At 41.6% G+C, this 18119-nt stretch overlaps 1 protein-coding gene across 1 annotated transcript in view; it reads left to right on the forward strand.

Annotated features, from left to right (window-relative positions):
- Positions 1–1388: 1388 nt before the first annotated feature.
- Positions 1389–18119, forward strand: part of LOC106582271 (pre-mRNA-splicing factor CWC22 homolog) — a 64835-nt gene continuing 48104 nt past the window's right edge. The window contains exons 1-11 of the mRNA XM_014165172.2: positions 1389–1499; positions 2815–2923; positions 10676–10938; positions 11209–11264; positions 11492–11578; positions 11862–12107; positions 14117–14245; positions 14475–14643; positions 14934–14987; positions 15072–15207; positions 15467–15673. Of these exons, the coding sequence (XP_014020647.2) occupies positions 1437–1499; positions 2815–2923; positions 10676–10938; positions 11209–11264; positions 11492–11578; positions 11862–12107; positions 14117–14245; positions 14475–14643; positions 14934–14987; positions 15072–15207; positions 15467–15673 (1519 nt within the window). The 5' untranslated portion in view covers positions 1389–1436. The remainder of the gene's footprint in view (positions 1500–2814; positions 2924–10675; positions 10939–11208; positions 11265–11491; positions 11579–11861; positions 12108–14116; positions 14246–14474; positions 14644–14933; positions 14988–15071; positions 15208–15466; positions 15674–18119) is intronic.

Here is an 18119-nt window from a genome sequence, read left to right on the forward strand (position 1 = left end):
ATAAAAAAATGATATACACTACATGACCTAAAGTATGTGGACACCTGCTCATTGAACATCTCATTCCAAAATCATTGGCATTAATATGGAGTTGGTCCCCCCCTTTTTTTTACTCAATCTAGCCTCATACCATCATATCATTGCCTTGGTTCCAAGATACTGTATCTGCGTATTCAAACACCTCTGTGTAAGGGAAGATTAACGCCACAAACGTGTTGTCACTGAAAAATACTGTCGGCTGCAACTTTGTTAAAACAGTCTAAGTGTATATTTTGCATTTGTGAAAATATTTTGATTGGATATGAAAGTAGAGGGCTTTACGTTTCTAAAACCATACCGCAATTGAAAATCGACTCACGTTTAGATTGGCTGTACTTGGCTGTTTTGGCTGCCAGAGCCAATTTACCTTTAAACAGAACATGTAAGGTCCTTGGACTATAAGGAGTTACGTTAGGCTCCTTTAGTCCATTATTGGGCTAGAGTAGGGGTTAAGGTTAGGGCTGAAGGTAGGGACGTCTCAATGATCCCTGATAGCACTAACCGTTTGCCCACACATCCCCAAACAATTTGCAAGACAGCATGTTTCTCAAATGGCTCTGAAAAAAAATGACCTTCGCAGCAGCAACACAGCACGGCCTGTACACATACACACTTTCATGTACCAAACTTTGTTTTAATCTAAAGAAGAATAAGGGGTTGGTTTTATGTCAATACCATAGAGAATGATATAAGCCTCTAGTGGCCAAAATACCATTTATCTGATTAAATAACATTTTATTTGTCACTTGCCCCGAATACAACAGGTGTAGACCATACCGTAAAATGCTTACTTTCAAACCCTTAAAACCAGCAATGCAGTTTTAAGAAAATAGGGTTAAGAAAATATTTTCTAAATAAACTAAAGTAAAAAATAAAATAAAAACATTTAAGCATGAGCCATTGAGGGCTTCCACCATGCTTTTGCTATTTTAAAGTTGTCAACTAAGTAGTCAACTGGGTGGGGATTCCTATGGGTTGTAGCCTCAATGGCATTGCCCATGCGGTCACAGACGCTATAATGGCACAGATATACATATGAGTCCTATTTCTATCTCTGTGGTTTATACCTTTAACATCACTACTAATTAGGTAGCCCTGGGAAACATGGACAGAAAGTATGGTTTCTACTCTGTCACCTGCAGAATGTCTCCAATTAAGATCCAGTAATAACGTTTAGTATCTTCAAGCATCCTCATATCTAAGCTAATCATGCAGGGCATGCGTTACATTGTAATATGTGATGTACATACCGCAAAATACTTTGCTGTTTGATTTGTTGTCTTTCAAATAGCACCAGACCAGTGAGTCTCTGTGATTTAGCGTTTACGTGTATGTCCGCTCTTTTTGGGCCTTACTGCTATCCGTAGCAATACTTGCGGAAGAGGATAAGGGAGAAAATGGCTACAGAGACAATCGACAACGATTTAGCAGTGGAGCTAAGCCCTAATTCTAGAGAAGAGGTAGCTAAGAAGTTTGTACCCATATATAATAACTCGAACGAGAAAATCCCACAAAGGAATACAACAGTATTAGTTAGTAGTTCTTCTAAGTTTTAAAAACATTTGATATGCTACTTACAGCGGGCCTTTTCTACTGCCGGCTAGCCAGGCTAGTAAAGTTAGCTAGCTTGCTGCACTTCTCACATGGAAGAAAGCGGCACACATGGAGGAGAGCGCCTTTGCAACTAACGCTATAGAGTAGAAGCAAGGTGTTAACTGCCGTTTCGATGTATCTAGGTACTAGCTAGATGGCTAGATAGTTCGTTTTTCAGTGAAGTTTTGATGTGCTAATGTCGGATCAAATAAAATCGCTAGCATCAGCTATTTGGATAGCTAACGTCACGTCATATCAACGTTAGCTGACCAAGTTAGCTAGCTACGCCACATCGAATATGATAACAGAAAGTTGGGACGCTGGATTGCAACAGGCTAGCTGACAATATGTATTTTAGTCAATATCTTGCTAAACGTGGTCAGTGTTGATAGACAATGTGTCGCTCGCAAATGTGCATTCTGTGCACATTGGCAGAGAAACATGGCAGTGTCTACCTCAAATCAAATTGTATTTGTCACATGCGCCGTATAGACAGGTGTAGACTTTACAGTGAAATGCATACTTACAAGCCCTTAACCAACAATGCAGTTGTAAGAAAATACAAAAAAAGAGAAGAATAACAAATAATTAAAGAGCAGCAGTAAATACAACCTATCTGCTGACTGGCGTCTCCTCCATGTAAAACTTTCAGTCAGATTCCCAGCAGCTTGCTTAAGATGTTTAACCTTAGATCACAGTTTGTCTTGGAGAATAAACAAAACGTGTAATTTCATGAAGCATTTCATTTCTGCAGAGGAAGGCATACAGCAGCTAAGTGTAGCCTCGGGTTGTGGCTTTTAGAACTACCCCTTTCTTAACCTCCCTACTGTATCCAGCACCCATGACCTCATAACTAACAACTGCAGCATAATTTGGCTTCCTTCAGGTTTGTTATAACCTGTGCATGTGTTTATAGAACCTCTCCACTTCAGCCTCTGATTTCAGTTTCCTTCCAGCAGTGGTAGCCAGTGCCCAGTGGCCTACGACATGATCTCAGTAATCATATTGGCGCCTGCTCCTGTGTATTTAATGTCTGCGCTAGGTGTTTGTTGTTCACGGAGGAGCTTGCATTATTTGTTTCCAGGCCCTTTGCTTTCATACACCATAACATCAAGCTTCAGTTCAGATAGCCATCCTTCCAAGTAGGCTAAACCAGCTATGTGTCCTTTGTTCCTCCTCCAGCCTCCCAGGACCAGTGGCATGGATCAGCCCCGGAGGAGTAGGAGTGGCAGCAGGAGCCCGTCCGAGGAAGGAGAGAGGGAGAACAATGTGGCACAGCAGAAGAGCAATGGTGAGTGGAAAAGAAGAAAGTCCTTTGTTTCTGACCATTTTGAGCCTGTAATCGAACCCACAAATGCTGATGCTCCAGATACTCAACTAGTATAAAGAAGGCCAGTTTGATTGCTTCTTTAATCAGAACTGTTTTCAGCTGTGCTAACATAATTGCAAAAAAGGTTTTCTAATGATTAATTAGCCTTTTAAAATGATAAACTTGGATTAGCTAACACAATGTGCCACTGGAACACAGGAGTGATGATTGCTGATAATGGGCCTCTCAATGCCTATGTAGTTATTTCATAAAAATTCAACTGTTTCCAGCTACAATAGTCATTTACAACATTAACAATGTCTACACTGTATTTGTGATCAATTTGATGTTATTTTAATGGACAAAAATGTGCTTTTCTTTCAAAAACAAGGACATTTCTAAGTGACCCCAACCTTTATAAACGGTAGTGTATGTAATTATGTAGTAACCAAAAAAGTGTTAAACAAATCAACATATATTTGATATTCTTCAAAGTAGCCAGCCTTTGCCTTGATGACAGCTTTGAACACTCTTGGCATTCTCTCAACCAGCTTCACCTGGAATGCTTTTCCAACAGTCTTGAAGGAGTTCCCACATATGTTGGGCACTTGTTGGCTGCTTTTCCTTCACTCTGTGGTTCAGCTCATCCCAACCCATCTCAATTGGGTTGAGGTCAGGTGATTGTGGAGGCCAGGTCATCTGATGCAGCACTCCATTACTCTCCTTCTTGGTCAAATAGCCCTTACACAGCCTGGAGGTGTGTTGGGTCATTGTCCTGTTGAAAAGCAAATGATAGTCCCACTAAGCGCAAACCCCATGGGATGGCGTATCACTGCAGAATGCTGTGGTAGCCATGCTGGTTAAGTGTGCCTTGAATTCTAAATAAATCACAATGTCACCAGCAAAGCACCATCACCTCCATGCTTCACGGTGGGAACAACACATGCAGAGATCATCCTTTCACCTACTCTGCGTCTCACAAAGACAGTTGGAACCAAAAATCTCATATTTGGACTAGAGGTCGACCGATTAATCGGAATGGCCGATTAATTAGGGCCGATTTCAAGTTTTCATAACAATCGGTAATCGGTATTTTTGGCCACCGATTTGCAGATTTTTTTTTTTTACACCTTTATTTAACTAGGCAAGTCAGATTAAGAGCACATTCTTATTTTCAATGACGGCCTAGGAACGGGGGTTAACTGCCTTGTTCAGGGGGGATTCGGGGATTTGTTTTTGCAACCTTCCGGTTACTAGTCCAACGCTCTAACCACCTGCCTTACATTGCACTCCACGAGGAGCCTGCATGGCAGACTGACTACCTGTTACGCGAGGGCAGCAAGAAGCCAGGGTAAGTTGCTAGCTAGCATTAAACTTATCTTATAAAAAACAATCAATCTTAACATAATCACCAGTTAACTACACATGGTTGATGATATTACTAGTTTATCTAACGTGTCCTGCGTTGCATATAATCAATGTGGTGCCTGTTAATTTCTCATCGAATCACAGCCTATTTCGACAAACGGATGATGATGTAACAAGCGCAATTGTGAAAAAAGCACTGTCGTTGCACCAATGTACCTAACCGTAAACATCAATGCCTTTCTTTAAAATCAATACACAAGTATATATTTGTAAACCTGCATATTTAGTTAATATTGCCTGCTAACATGAATTTGTGTCACTTCTCTAGCGTTCCGTGCAAGCAGTCAGGGTATATACAGCAGTTTGGGCCGCCTGGCTCATTGCGGACTGTGTGAAGTCCATTTATTCCTAACAAAGGCCCTAATTAATTTGCCAGAATTGTACATAATTATGACATAACATTGAAGGTTGTGCAATGTAACAGGAATATTTAGACTTAGGGATTCCACCCGTTAGATAAAATACGGAACGGTTCCGTATTTCACTGAAATAATAAACGTTATGTTTTCGAAATGATAGTTTCCGGATTTCACCATATTAATGACCAAAGGCTCGTATTTCTGTGTGTTATGTTATAATTAACCTCTCTTGGGGAGGTGGGACGCTAGTCACGGTTCACACTATTCAACAGCCAGTGAAAAATCAGAGCGCCAAATTCAAAACCACAAAAAGTCATAATTCAAAGTTCTCAAACATACGACTATTTTACACCATTTTAAAGATACACGTCTCCTTAATGTAACCACATTGTCCGATTTCAAAAAGGCTTTACGGCGAAAGCATAAAGTTAGATTATGTTAGGACTGTTCCAACACAAGAAAAACCACACAGCCATTTTCCTAGCAAGGACAAGCGTCACAAAAACCAGATAACCAGCTAAAATTATGCACTAACCTTTGACGATCTTCATCAGATGACACTCCTAGGACATCATGTTATACAATACATGGATTTTTTGTTCGATCAAGTTGATATTTATATCCAAAAACAGCATTTTACATTGGCGCGTGATGTTCAGAAAATATTTTGCCTCCAATACTGCCGGTGAATCAGCACTACAATTTACAAAAATACTCATCATAAACGTTGATAAAATATTAAACTGTTATTCAAAGAATTGTAGATGAACATCTCCTTTATGCAACCGCTGATTTCAAAAAAGCTTCACGGGGAAAGCACACTTGCAATAATCTGAGTACTGCACTCAGAAAAAGACATCAAGCGATACAGATACCCGCCATGGATACCCGCCATGGAGTCATCTAAAATCATAAATAGCATTAGAAATATTCAGTTACCTTTGATGATCTTCATCAGAAGGCACTTCCAGGAATCCCAGGTCCACAATAAATGTTGTTTTGTTCGATAAAGTCCATAATTTATGTCCAAATACTTCCTTGTTGTTTGCGCGTTCAGTAAGCTACTCCAAGTGTAGGAAGCGCGGCCAAAATGTCACGACGAAAAGTCAAAAAAAGTTATATTTACGTTCGTTCAAACATGTCAAACGTTGTATAGCATCAATCTTTAGGGCCTTTTTAACTTAGAACTTCAATAATATTCCAACCGGACGATTCCAATGTCTTGAAAAACGTTTTGGAACACAGCTACCTCTTCACGTGAACGTGCGCCAATGAACTCATGTGCTTTCCTGAGTCAACAAGTTCTAAATTCCTTTGTTCGCTCTCTGTTCACCATAGACGCCTCAAACAACTTTCTAAAGACTGTTGACATCTAGTGGAAGCCTTAGGAAGTGCAAAATGAACCCTAAGTCACTGTGTGTTAGATAGGCAATGACTTGAAAAGACTACAAGAACCAGATTTCCCACTTCCTGGTTGGATTTTTCTCAGGTTTTTGCCTGCCATATGAGTTCTGTTATACTCACAGACATCATTCAAACAGTTTTAGAAACTTCAGAGTGTGTTCTATCCAAATCTACTAATAATATGCATATTCTAGTTCCTGGGCCCGAGTAGTAGGGCGTTTAATTTGGGAACGTTTTTCATCTGGCCATGAAAATACTGCCCCCTACCCAAGAGAGGTTAAGTCTATGATTTGATAGAGCAGTCTGACTGAGCGATGGTAGGCAGCAGCAGGCTCGTAAGCATTCATTCAAACAGCACCTTCGTGCGTTTTGCCAGCAGCTCTTCGCAATTCTTCAAGCATTGCGCTGTTTGACTTCAAGCCTATCAACTCCCAAGATTAGGCTGGTGTAACCGATGTGAAATGGCTCGCTAGTTAGCGGGTGAGCGCTAATAGCATTTCAATTGTCACTCGCTCTGAGACTTGGAGTAGTTGTTCCCATTGCTCTACATGGGTAACGCTGCTTCGAGGGTGGCTGTTGTCGGTGTGTTCCTGGTTCAAGCCCAGGTAGGAGCGAGGAGAGGGACGGAAGCTATACTGTTACACTGGCAATACTAAAGTGCCTATAAGAACATCCAATAGTCAAAGGTATATGAAATACAAATCGTATAGAGAGAAATAGTCCTATAATTCCTATAATAACTACAACCTAAAACTTCTTACCTGGGAATATTGAAGACTCATGTTAAAAGGAACCACCAGCTTTCATATGTTCTCATGTTCTGAGCAAGGAACTTAAACGTTAGCTTTTTTACATGGCACATATTGCACTTTTACTTTCTTCTCCAACACTTTGTTTTTGCATTATTTAAACCAAATTGAACATGTTTCATTATTTATTTGAGGCTAAATTGATAGTATTTATGTATTATATTAAGTTAAAATAAGTGTTCATTCAGTATTGTTGTAATTGTCATTATTACAAAAAAATTTTTTGGGCCCGCCAATAATCTATATCGGCGGTGAAACATCATAATCGGTCAACCTCTAATTTTGACTCATCAGACCAAAGGACAGATTTCCACCGGTCTAATGTCCATTGCTCGTATTTCTTGACTCAAGCAAGTCTCTTCTTGTTATTTGTGTCCTTTAGTAGTGGTTTCTTTGCAGCAATTCGACCATGAAGGCCTGATTCACACAGTCTGCTCTGAACAGTTGATGTTGAGATGTCTGTTACTTCAACTCTGTGAAGCATTTATTTGGGCTGCAATTTCTGAGGCTTGTAACTCTAATGGCCTTATCCTCTGCAGCAGAGGTAACTCTGGGTCTTCCTTTCCTGTGGTGGGTCCTCATCAGAGCCAATTTCATAGCTCTTGATGGTTTTTCTGACTGCACTTGAAGAAACTTTCAAAGTTCTTGAAATGTTTTGCATTGCCTGACATTCATGTCTTAAAGTAAATATGGACTGTTGTTTCTATTTGCTTACTTGAGCTGTTCTTGCCGTAATATGGACTTGGTATTTTACCAAATAGGGCTATCTTCTCTATACCACCCCTACCTTGTCACAACACAACTGATTGGCTCAAACATTAAGAAGGAAAGAAATTGCACAAATAAACTTTTAACAAGGCACACCTGTAATTTGAAATGCATTCCAGGTGACTACCTCATGAAGCTGGTTGAGAGAATGCCGAGAGTGCAAAGCTGTCAAGGCAAAGTGTGGCTACTTTGAAGTATATAAAATATATTTTGATTTGTTTTCAGTTTTCAGTTTTTGATTACTACATGATTCCATATGTGTTATTTCATACTTTTGATGTCTTCACTATTATTCTACAATGTAGAAAATAATAAAAAATAAAGAAACTCTTGAATGAGTAGGTGTGTCCAAACTTTTGTCTGGTACTGTATGTCTAGAAGAAATCATATATTTTTCCCAAGCCTTGTTGGAACTTGGATTTGTCCCAATAACCTCCAATACCACTATCTCCCTTCCGTTGTTTACCTGGTTTCTCATCCTCATCACTGACAAACGGAGAGTTCCAGCCTAGCAGCTCTCTGAGTCTGTGTTATTGTCCAGATAATGCTTTCAATCATCCCTTCTGCTGAGCTGTTGCAAATCCTTCCTCCGCTCCGAGAGAGAGGAAGAAAGACGGAGAATAGAGCGCAAGAGGATGGAGAGTGAGGGAATGGGAATAGGAGACAGAGAAAAAGGGAGACAGACGGAGAGGGCAACACAAGCCTCCCGACATCCACCCAAGGGTATTTGAAAAGTGCCAGAGCGCAGAATGTGCTGCCTGCTGCTGATAGTCCTTTAAGTAGATCCCCTGTAACACCCAGGGTCTTACTCTGGCTGCCTTGAGTAGACTGTGTGCCAAATCGCACCCTATTCCATATGTAGTGCATTACTTATGAACAGGTTACATAAGGCTCTGGTCAAAAGTGGTGCGCTATATAGGGAAGAGGGTGCCATTTGGGGCAGAACCTTAGAGCTGTTGCATTTCCCCCACAGCAGTCTAGGGAGGGAATTATGACGCTATTGTTGTTATTGCGCTATGGAGATTGGATGTTCTCACTGTCTTGGTTGCAAATAGTGTCAGTGAATGTTGTTTACTGTTTATTTCTCAGTATCAACGTAAGAACATTTTAATTGGTATTACACAAATCAGAAGTTGCGAAAGCCAATTTTCAGCAATGCATCATATATCAGTGAGTGGTGGTGAGGCAGTGCTGTTACCATCTAGAAGTGGATATTGCTGTCAGACCTTTTGACTCAGTTTTAGCACTGATAGCAGTTGCCTGAAAGGCACACCTCACTGCTTTGGGATTGCAGCTACTGTATGGATTTTATGGATGTTTCTCAGTCTTTCCCTCAAGCTATTTTGTAGGCTAATTGTTTCACTATAGGTAGTGTGTCCAATCAAAACGCATCTTTTGACCAATGGGTAAAATAATGTTCATTGTATCGATAATACTCTATCAAAAGTTTCAAACCTCATGTCTCTATCATAATCTGTTCAAAGTGATTGGAGTTTTTACCCTTGTAGGATGGCCAGAATTAGGGTGACTAAATCAATGGAGACCAGAGGATTAAAATAAAATCTGGAAAATGACATTGTCAGCTAGGCTGCATTCTCTGCAAGAATTAAGGCTACCGGCTACCTGACGGGCTCATTTTCCTGTTGAACTCGTCATCTTCTTGAATCCACAGGAAAAAAAAAAATATATAGAGGTTAGATGGGCTCCTAAGTGGCGCAGTGGTCTAAGGCATTGCATCTCAGTGCTAGATGTGTCACTACAGACCCTGGTTCGATTCCAGGCTGTATCACAACCAGCCGTGATTGGGAGTCCCATAGGGCGGCGCGCAATTGGTCCAGCATCGTCCGGGGTAGGCCGTCATTGTAAATAAGAATTTGCTCTTAACGGTCTTGCCTAGTTGAATAAATGAAAAATAAAGATGGATATTGATTTTGAGATGTAGTATTTTCATATTTTTTGTATAGGCTTTTCATAGTAATACAACATTTCTGTTCTTTTAGATCTCTCATAAAAACAAGCGTATGTCTGTGAAATGGCAACGGAGCATTGACTAATGCCAAGCTTTTATTTGATCAGATCTTGTCATGCTTATTTTGCTTTTTGAGACCAAACAACTTTGACGACGATCACACAATGTAAAATCCTCAAGTTGTTACGAGTAACCTGCGCCGCTATGTCAACCAAGCTCAGGACTTATTATTGGATGTATCAGGTTAAGAAATCTGCCTTTTTGGATATAATCAATGTTAATGATATGTTGGAGAAAGACCCCACTGAACAATTCAAAACATGAATAATCATATTTGTCTTGGTAAAATGTGAAATTTCATCACCAAAGTGCATTTCCACCCCTACTATACACATTAGACAGAACTTGAAGTAATGTTCGCAGTATTCAACTTTAAATTATTTAATTGTATTACTATTTAATTTCTGCACTATTGTTTCTTGAACAGGTTAACTGTAACAGCTGCATGATAAGTTAATATTGCCACAGTCTACTCAGCAATCTGCTTACAGTCAGAAATACGTGAACTGAGGATGAGTCACTGGTCCAATAAGGCTTCCATCTCAGCAGGCCGCTACAGTGCACTTCATCAATTATTCCTGCTCTTAAGCCTTCAGCACAGTCAGGTCCCTCATATAGAGCATTAACTGAATGTCAATTGACATTTTTAAAGTTCACTCTCGCACCATTTCATTCTTGTTTTCTTGCTGGTTGCTTGTGGTCTGAATGTAGATGGTCTATATTTTAAAAGACTCAAGACGCATGCCCATAACCCACTTTCATTAACAGCACGTTCACTATTTTCAACAATAGGAATGCGTGATGAAGCTAAGACCTATGAGTTTGTCTCCAAGGAAAACCAATTTAATTTCAGACAAATAGACTTAGACTCATAAATCATACAATTTCATGTGGAACTGAAAATACACTTTTTAACCTAACTGTGTTTTGTCTTCAGTGGAAGCACCAGAGGGGGCAGATAGTCCTGCAGCCGGTCCCAGAGACGAAGGCCCCAGAGCGGCCAGCCCTGGATCGGAGGCCCCCATAGTTCTGGGCAGTCCCGGAGTAGCCAGCTCCAAAGCCACCAGGGGCAGTAGGGTCCCTTCCAATGCCAGTGTCAGCCAGGAGGGGGAGTCTAGTGGCTCTGACAATGAGAGCAGTGATGAAGACAGTAATGAGGGAGTGGCCCGCAGGATGAAGAGCAGTGTGGCACAGATCGTGGTGAGTGACTGACAGGCATATTCAGGGGCCCATTTCATTGACACTTATTGTAAAGTCTGGTCCAGGACTAAGAAGCATTTTCAATAGAGATTTTCTATTGAGCATGCGTTCTTGTCCAGTACTAGGCTTCATTTGTGTCTGAGAAGCCGGCCCTCTAAGCTGATATTTGCACTGTTAGGGTTATACAAATACAAAAGTTTGCAGTGTTGGGATGTGTTGGCAGACACTGACCAGATAGGGGATTCTGACATGGTGTGTGTTGTGTTCCAGCATGGTCCAGATGACCAGAGTGTAAACAAAGGCAGGAGCCCCACCCCAGATGACAGGTGAGTGACTAACTCCATAGAGCTGCAGATAAAAGCTATGTCATCCTTCACTCTTCAGGCCTTCCAAATGTTCAACTTTCCCAATTCAAAAGTTCCATAGATTTTTCAAAAATCCCAGTTGGAGGATTCACCCCCTGCTTATTCCCTCCTGATTCCGGTAATCCTCAAACTGGGAAACAAATCAGGAATTTTGCAACCCTAATTTTGTTTCTCATTGGTCCATCCAGGGATGATGATCGCCGTAGGTCCCGCTCCAGGTCCCGTTCCAGAAGTCAGGAGAGGGATCGGCGCTACGGTAGAGGAGGTTACAGCGGGTACGGAAACAACATGGCACAGTCTGGTTCCACTTGAGGTTTCTTTCTTCTGGGATAGCATTTCCTTGCCACTTCTGCTTGTTCTTTGGGGTCTAGACCGGGTTACTGTAAATCACTTAGTGACAACTGTTCATGTAAAAAGGGCTTTCTAAATCAAATGTGATTCATCTATATTGTGTTTACAACTAATTTAGAGTAGACCACATTCAGACTTGCCCTAGCTTCATTCTTAAAAAGACCACTGCAGTATTGATATATTGAGATGCCTTTGCATCACCCACAGGTCAAGGGACGATGATCGAGACAGATATTACGACCGTTATGAGCGCCGGTCGAGTCGGGACAGAGAGGCTGAGTTCAGGAGGAGAGGCCGATCGCCCTCCCCAGCCCAGAAGGACACTGCTGCAGAGGAACCACCAGTGAAGAAGAAGAAGGATGAACTGGACCCTATCCTGACGCGAACTGGTGGAGCCTACATCCCCCCGGCCAAGCTACGTATGATGCAGGCTCAGATCACTGACAAGAGCAGGTGAGTTCAGCTGATGTCTGCTAGACTGGAAATACTTTATAGCCTACTTCATGATGGGATGGTGTAGTTGACACAAGAACTCGAAACGAGAATGAAACTTGACCATATTTATTTGAAAGAATGAAATATGACTATTTCAATTAAATGATGAAATGCAACCAGGCTCAAATGCCATATCGTTTGTTCCGAGCTGTCAAGGAAATCAATCGATGACGACACAATAGATATTTATTTTTGGTCTGGCGGGAGCTAGGTGTCAGAGCCAGGCTCTAAAATTAGCAGCTGACTCTCTGAGAGAGGTGTGGATATCTGCCTGCGTCTGAAATGACACCTTACTCCCTACCTATTGCTATATAGGGAATCCCTGTAGAGGACTATATAAGGAAAAGGATGCTATTTCGGACAGAGTCACTCAAGCTGTTTTCACACAGTCACCTACCTCTAATCTCATCTCCTGGAAAAGCATCTTGGCCCCTTGAGGCCGAGCGCCCCGAGACGAGGCTGTGCTTCCCAAATGGCTCCCTATTTTGTGCACTTCTTTTGATCAGAGCCCTACAGGCCCCGGTCAAAAGAAGTGCAACATAAAGAGAATAGGGTGACGTATGGGACACAGCCAAGGAGGTGACACGGATAATGAAGTAGAGATTGGTTCACTAAGATCATCTGGGGCAGAGGAGGGCAATGAAGGGGATTGGAAGGATAGATGGGAGGACTGTTCCGTCCTCCCAGAGCCTAGACACACACACACTGAATACACTGACATACACACGCAACGCCACACACACACTGAATACACTGACATACACACGCAACGCCACACACACACTGAATACACTGACATACACACGCAACGCCACACACACACTGAATACACTGACATACACACGCAACGCCACACACACACTGAATACACTGACATACACACGCAACGCCACACACACACTGAATACACTGACATACACACGCAACGCCACACACACACACTGAGTACACTTAGACACACCACACACACACAGAGTACACTTAGACACACCACACACACACAGAGTACACTTAGACACACCACACACACACTGAGTACACTTACACACACCACACCTCACCACACACAGTGCCCCACTCTAGGGGCCTTGAATAAAGCAGCACCATCATCGCTATATCCCAGACCAGCTGATCTGAGGATGCAGGAGGAGTTTTAGTTATTTCAGGGAACGTTTCCGGTAACTAACCACATTTCCATCCACAGTTTCCATCCAAGTAAAGTCATACTGTATAAAAAAAATTGAATCATGAGAGCTGTGATGGAAAAAGGATGTTTCGGGAACAATTTCATAAATGCCGATAGATAATTTATTTATTTGAGATAAATAAACGCCTTTATGCGTAAATATTTATATAATTATCATATCGAAGTAAACGTTGAGTCGCGATGATATGGTATGTGGTCCTCCCACTACGACTCAGGAAACCATGCAGTTTATTAGGCTACAGATAAAATAAGTCATGATGAACGGTGAACTTGATGCTGCTTTCCAATAAATATCCAGGGTCGTCTTCTGGTGAAATGATGATCAATGCTTGCCTGCCGTTTGACATATTGAAATATTTTTGCTATTCATAATAATCTCATCATATAGAGTAGCCGCATTGTATCTGAGCTGTTGGCTAGAGCGCACATTTGCTATTTAATTTTTGTGACAAAATCAGTAGAGTTGAAAATGCGATGGAAACACATTGAACTTTAGATTTTTATTCGGTACATGAAAACATAAGCGAAAAAGTACATTTTGTGTGAACTATGTCGTCACGCACTGATTTCTATCTGCAACAAGTCAGTTTGGTGGAGAAACACCATTTTGAAAAAGACCAGAGTTGTCAGGGAACATGTATTACAATTATTTTTTCTAATCAAAGGATACCCATCACACCACTTAGTTCAGATACACAAAAAATACAGTAGGTCTTGCCAATTGTTTCAAAGAGCTTACTTATCCCTCGGCTCTTTCTAGTCTGGCTTACCAGCGTATGAGCTGGGAGGCTCTGAAGAAGTCCATCAATGGTCTGATAAACAAGGTGAACGTATCCAACATCGCCATGATCATCCAGGAACTGCTGCAGGAGAACATCGTCAGGGGCAGGTAATGGACCAAGGTTTTTAATGGATTTATTTCATATTTATTTATGTAGGCTATTCTGATTGAGATCAAATGTCTTCTACAAGAGAGACCTCTCAATTATCTTAGCTGTTGGAAACATTTCAAGTTTCTTAGTGTGCTTTGTGACATAGATTAACTTCATAAAAGTGCAGATCACTAATGTGTGTGTGTGTTTGTGTGTGTGTTTCATGTCTGTGTGTCTGCTCTCCAGAGGTCTCCTGGCCAGGTCCACCCTGCAGGCCCAGAGTGCCTCGGCCACCTTCACCCACGTCTATGCTGCTGTGGTAGCCATCATCAACTCCAAGTTCCCTCAGATAGGAGAGCTCATCCTCAAGAGACTCATCCTTAACTTTCGCAAGGGCTACCGGAGGAACGACAAGGTGACTGGCTGGTTATGCACTAGATGTTTGAACTAAAACAACTTAAATGTTGATACATATTGTGGAGAATAAGGAGTTGTAATGTATCTAAGTCACTCTTTGTAGTTGTTTAAATGTATAATAATAACAATATATGCCATTTAGCAAACGCTTTTATCCAAAGTGACTTTGTCATGTGTGCATATGTTTGATGTATGAGTGGTCTGGGGAATCAAACACACTACCCTGGCCTTAGAAGCACCATGCTCTACCAACTGAACTCCAAATGATTTTGTATCCTTGTTTTTCAGGCACAATGTCTCACGGCATCAAAGTTCGTTGCCCACCTGGTCAATCAGAATGTGGTACGTCCTCTTTTCTATGCTAGATCACACACGCGCGCACAGGCACTTAGTGTTGTAACCCTATTTCCCTTGTTCCCCACCCAGGCCCATGAGGTGCTGTGTCTGGAGATGTTGACTCTGCTCCTGGAGAGACCTACAGACGACAGCGTGGAGGTGTCCATCAGCTTCCTCAAGGAGTGTGGCCTCAAACTCACTGAAGTCTCCCCTAGAGGCATCAATGGTACATAGCAATACAAAACACTTCCGCTTCGCTCTTAGTTTGAACAGGCTTGGGTGATTGAAGCATCAGATCCATCATCACAGCTACAGAATCCTTTTAGCAGTTTATCACAGCTCATTCAGAAAAATGTAGTGATTTCTTTATTCATTTCTCTGGTGATCTTGTTTTTGGTGCTCTTATGTTGCGTTTTTATTGGTATTAAATTCAAACCATAGAAATAGAATTCTATGATTCAAATATTGTCTATGTCTGTTGTCAGCCATCTTTGAGCGGCTGCGTAACATCCTTCACGAGTCGGAGATAGACAAGCGTGTGCAGTACATGATCGAGGTGATGTTCGCCATCAGGAAGGACGGGTTTAAGGACCACCCTATCGTCCCCGAGGGGCTGGACCTAGTGGAGGAGGACGATCAGTTCACACACATGCTGCCCCTAGAGGATGACTACAACCAGGAAGATATACTGAGTAAGATACTATAGAATAATATATACAATAGAATATAGAATCAGTTCACACATGTTAACCCTAGAGGACTACAACCAATAAGATATACTATAGAATAATATATACAATAGAATATAGAATCAGTTCACACATGTCACCCCAAGACGACTACATCCAAGAAGATATACTGAATACCCCCTAGCTAGCAGGCCTAATCGGTTAAAGATGCAGTCTGGGATCACTTACAAATTCGTGGCATATTGTACGAATTTTTTTATTTTTATATATATATATATATATAGTGTATGTGGACACCCCTTCAAATTAGTGTATTCAGCTATTTCAGCCACACCCGTTGCTGACAGTTGAATAAAATCAAGCACACAGCTATGCAATCTCCATAGACAAACATTGGCAGTAGAATGGCCTTCCTGAAGAGCTCAGTGACTTTCAACGTGGCACAGTCATAAGATCTACCTTTCCTACAAGTCAGTTCGTCAAATTTCTGCACTTCTAGAGCTGCACCGGTTAACTGTAAGCTCTGTTATTGTGAAGTGGAAATGTCTACGAGCAACAACGGCTCAGCTGCGAAGTGGTAGGCCACACAAGCTCACAGAACGGGACCGCTGAGTGCTGAAACACTTAGCGCGTGAAAATCGTCTGTCCTCGGTTGCAACACTCACTACCAAGTCAGCACAAGAACTCTTCATTGGGAGCTTCATGAAATGGGTTTCCATGGCCGAGCAGCTTCACACAAGCCTAAGATAACCATGCGCAATGCCAAGCATCAGATGGAGTGGTGTAAAGCTTTGCACCATTGGCTCTGGAGCAGTGGAAACGCGTCTGACGGTCCAATCTGGGTTTGGCGGATGCCAGGAGAATGCTGCCTTCCCAAAAGCATAGTGCCAACTGTAAAGTTTGGTGGAGGAGGAATAATTCTCTGGGGCTGTTTTTCATGGTTCGGAGGTGTGCTACAGTATACAATGACATTCTAGACAATTCTGTGCTTCCAACTTTGTGGTAACAGTTTTGGGAAAGCCCTTTCCTGTTTCAGCATGACAATGCCCCCGTGCACAAAGCGAGGTCCATACTGAAATGGTTTGTCTAGATCGGTGTGGAAGAACTTAATTGGCCTGCGCAGAGCCCTGACCTCAACCCCATCGAACACCTTTGGGATGAATTGGAACGCCAACTGCGAGCCAGACCTAATCGCCCAACATCAGTGCAGTGCCCGTCCTCACTCTTGTGGCTGAAAGGAAAGCAAGTCCCCTCAGCAATGTTGCAACATCTAGTGGAAAGCCTTCCCAGAAGAGTGGAGGCTGTTATATCAGCAAACGGGGGACCAACTCCATATTAATGCCTATGATTTTGGAATTAGATGTTCGATGAGTATGTGTCCACATACTTTGGTCATGTAGTGTATCATACAAATTGCACAAGAACAACACATTCGGGGACCCATTTTGGCTCGTGAGCACTACTTTCAAATCTTCTATCTGAAATGATACATCACTTGGAGCATCACTTCAACATCCTGGCTCTTTCTCCACTGTCTGAAAATCTGTCCTTGCCTCTACTGACCAGATAAAATCCACCCTATTGATTAGCATTGACCATGTCTTTTCAAATCAGTGCAAATGAATGCGAGGAGACAAGCAGATAACACATTTTTAAGCAACTGAGATTGAGCCATAACTGTGATCATTTGAGTGTTCAGCATGATCGTTCATTGCCAGGGGAGAAAGAAAATTCACCTGCTGTCCTTTAGGTCCCTAAGGGTTGGGGATTATTATACAGATTTAGCTGGGGGTTTCCGCTCTTATCAGTCTCTCTGTAGATGTCCCAGTGTTGAATAATGTTCTCTGAGAAGAGAGAAATCACAGTCAGTCTCTATCTTTCTTGACCTCTCTCTCGAAGCTGGATATAGGCAGACTATCACATTCCACCATCTATCCTATTTAAAAAAAGGACTGAAGACTGGTAAAGATAATTTGGTTCCATTTCAACATATTTATTAGTGGAAACAAAAGTGCTATAACATAGATAAATTAAATCAAATAGCCTAGTACACACACCAAAACCTTAAAATGTTAAAATCATAAAACTATTGCACAGAAAAACTTGGATGGGTGCATCGTAAATTCAGAACTGCTGGACAGCAACAAAATAAATTAAAGCACTGATCATTGGGAAAGAGATCAGAACGACTGCTTAGGCTTGATTCATAAATTACATAGGTAGCCTTGACTACAGTACTGAAACAATCCATATGTTAAAATGAAAAGTCCTGATTAACATGGCATCAATAACGCAGCCACATCCTGAGTCCCCTGTGCCGACACATTCACAAATCAAAAGGTGGTTTAGTATTCAGTTTAAAAGCTCTGAAGGCCAAGAGAACAGGGCTTCGGGCATCTTCCCAATTAAGAAGTCTAGTTTTGTTGGAAAATTGTGCATTGAATTCTAC

This window comes from Salmo salar, chromosome ssa21, assembly GCF_905237065.1.
Source record: "Salmo salar chromosome ssa21, Ssal_v3.1, whole genome shotgun sequence".
NCBI classification, from domain to species: Eukaryota; Metazoa; Chordata; class Actinopteri; order Salmoniformes; family Salmonidae; genus Salmo; species Salmo salar.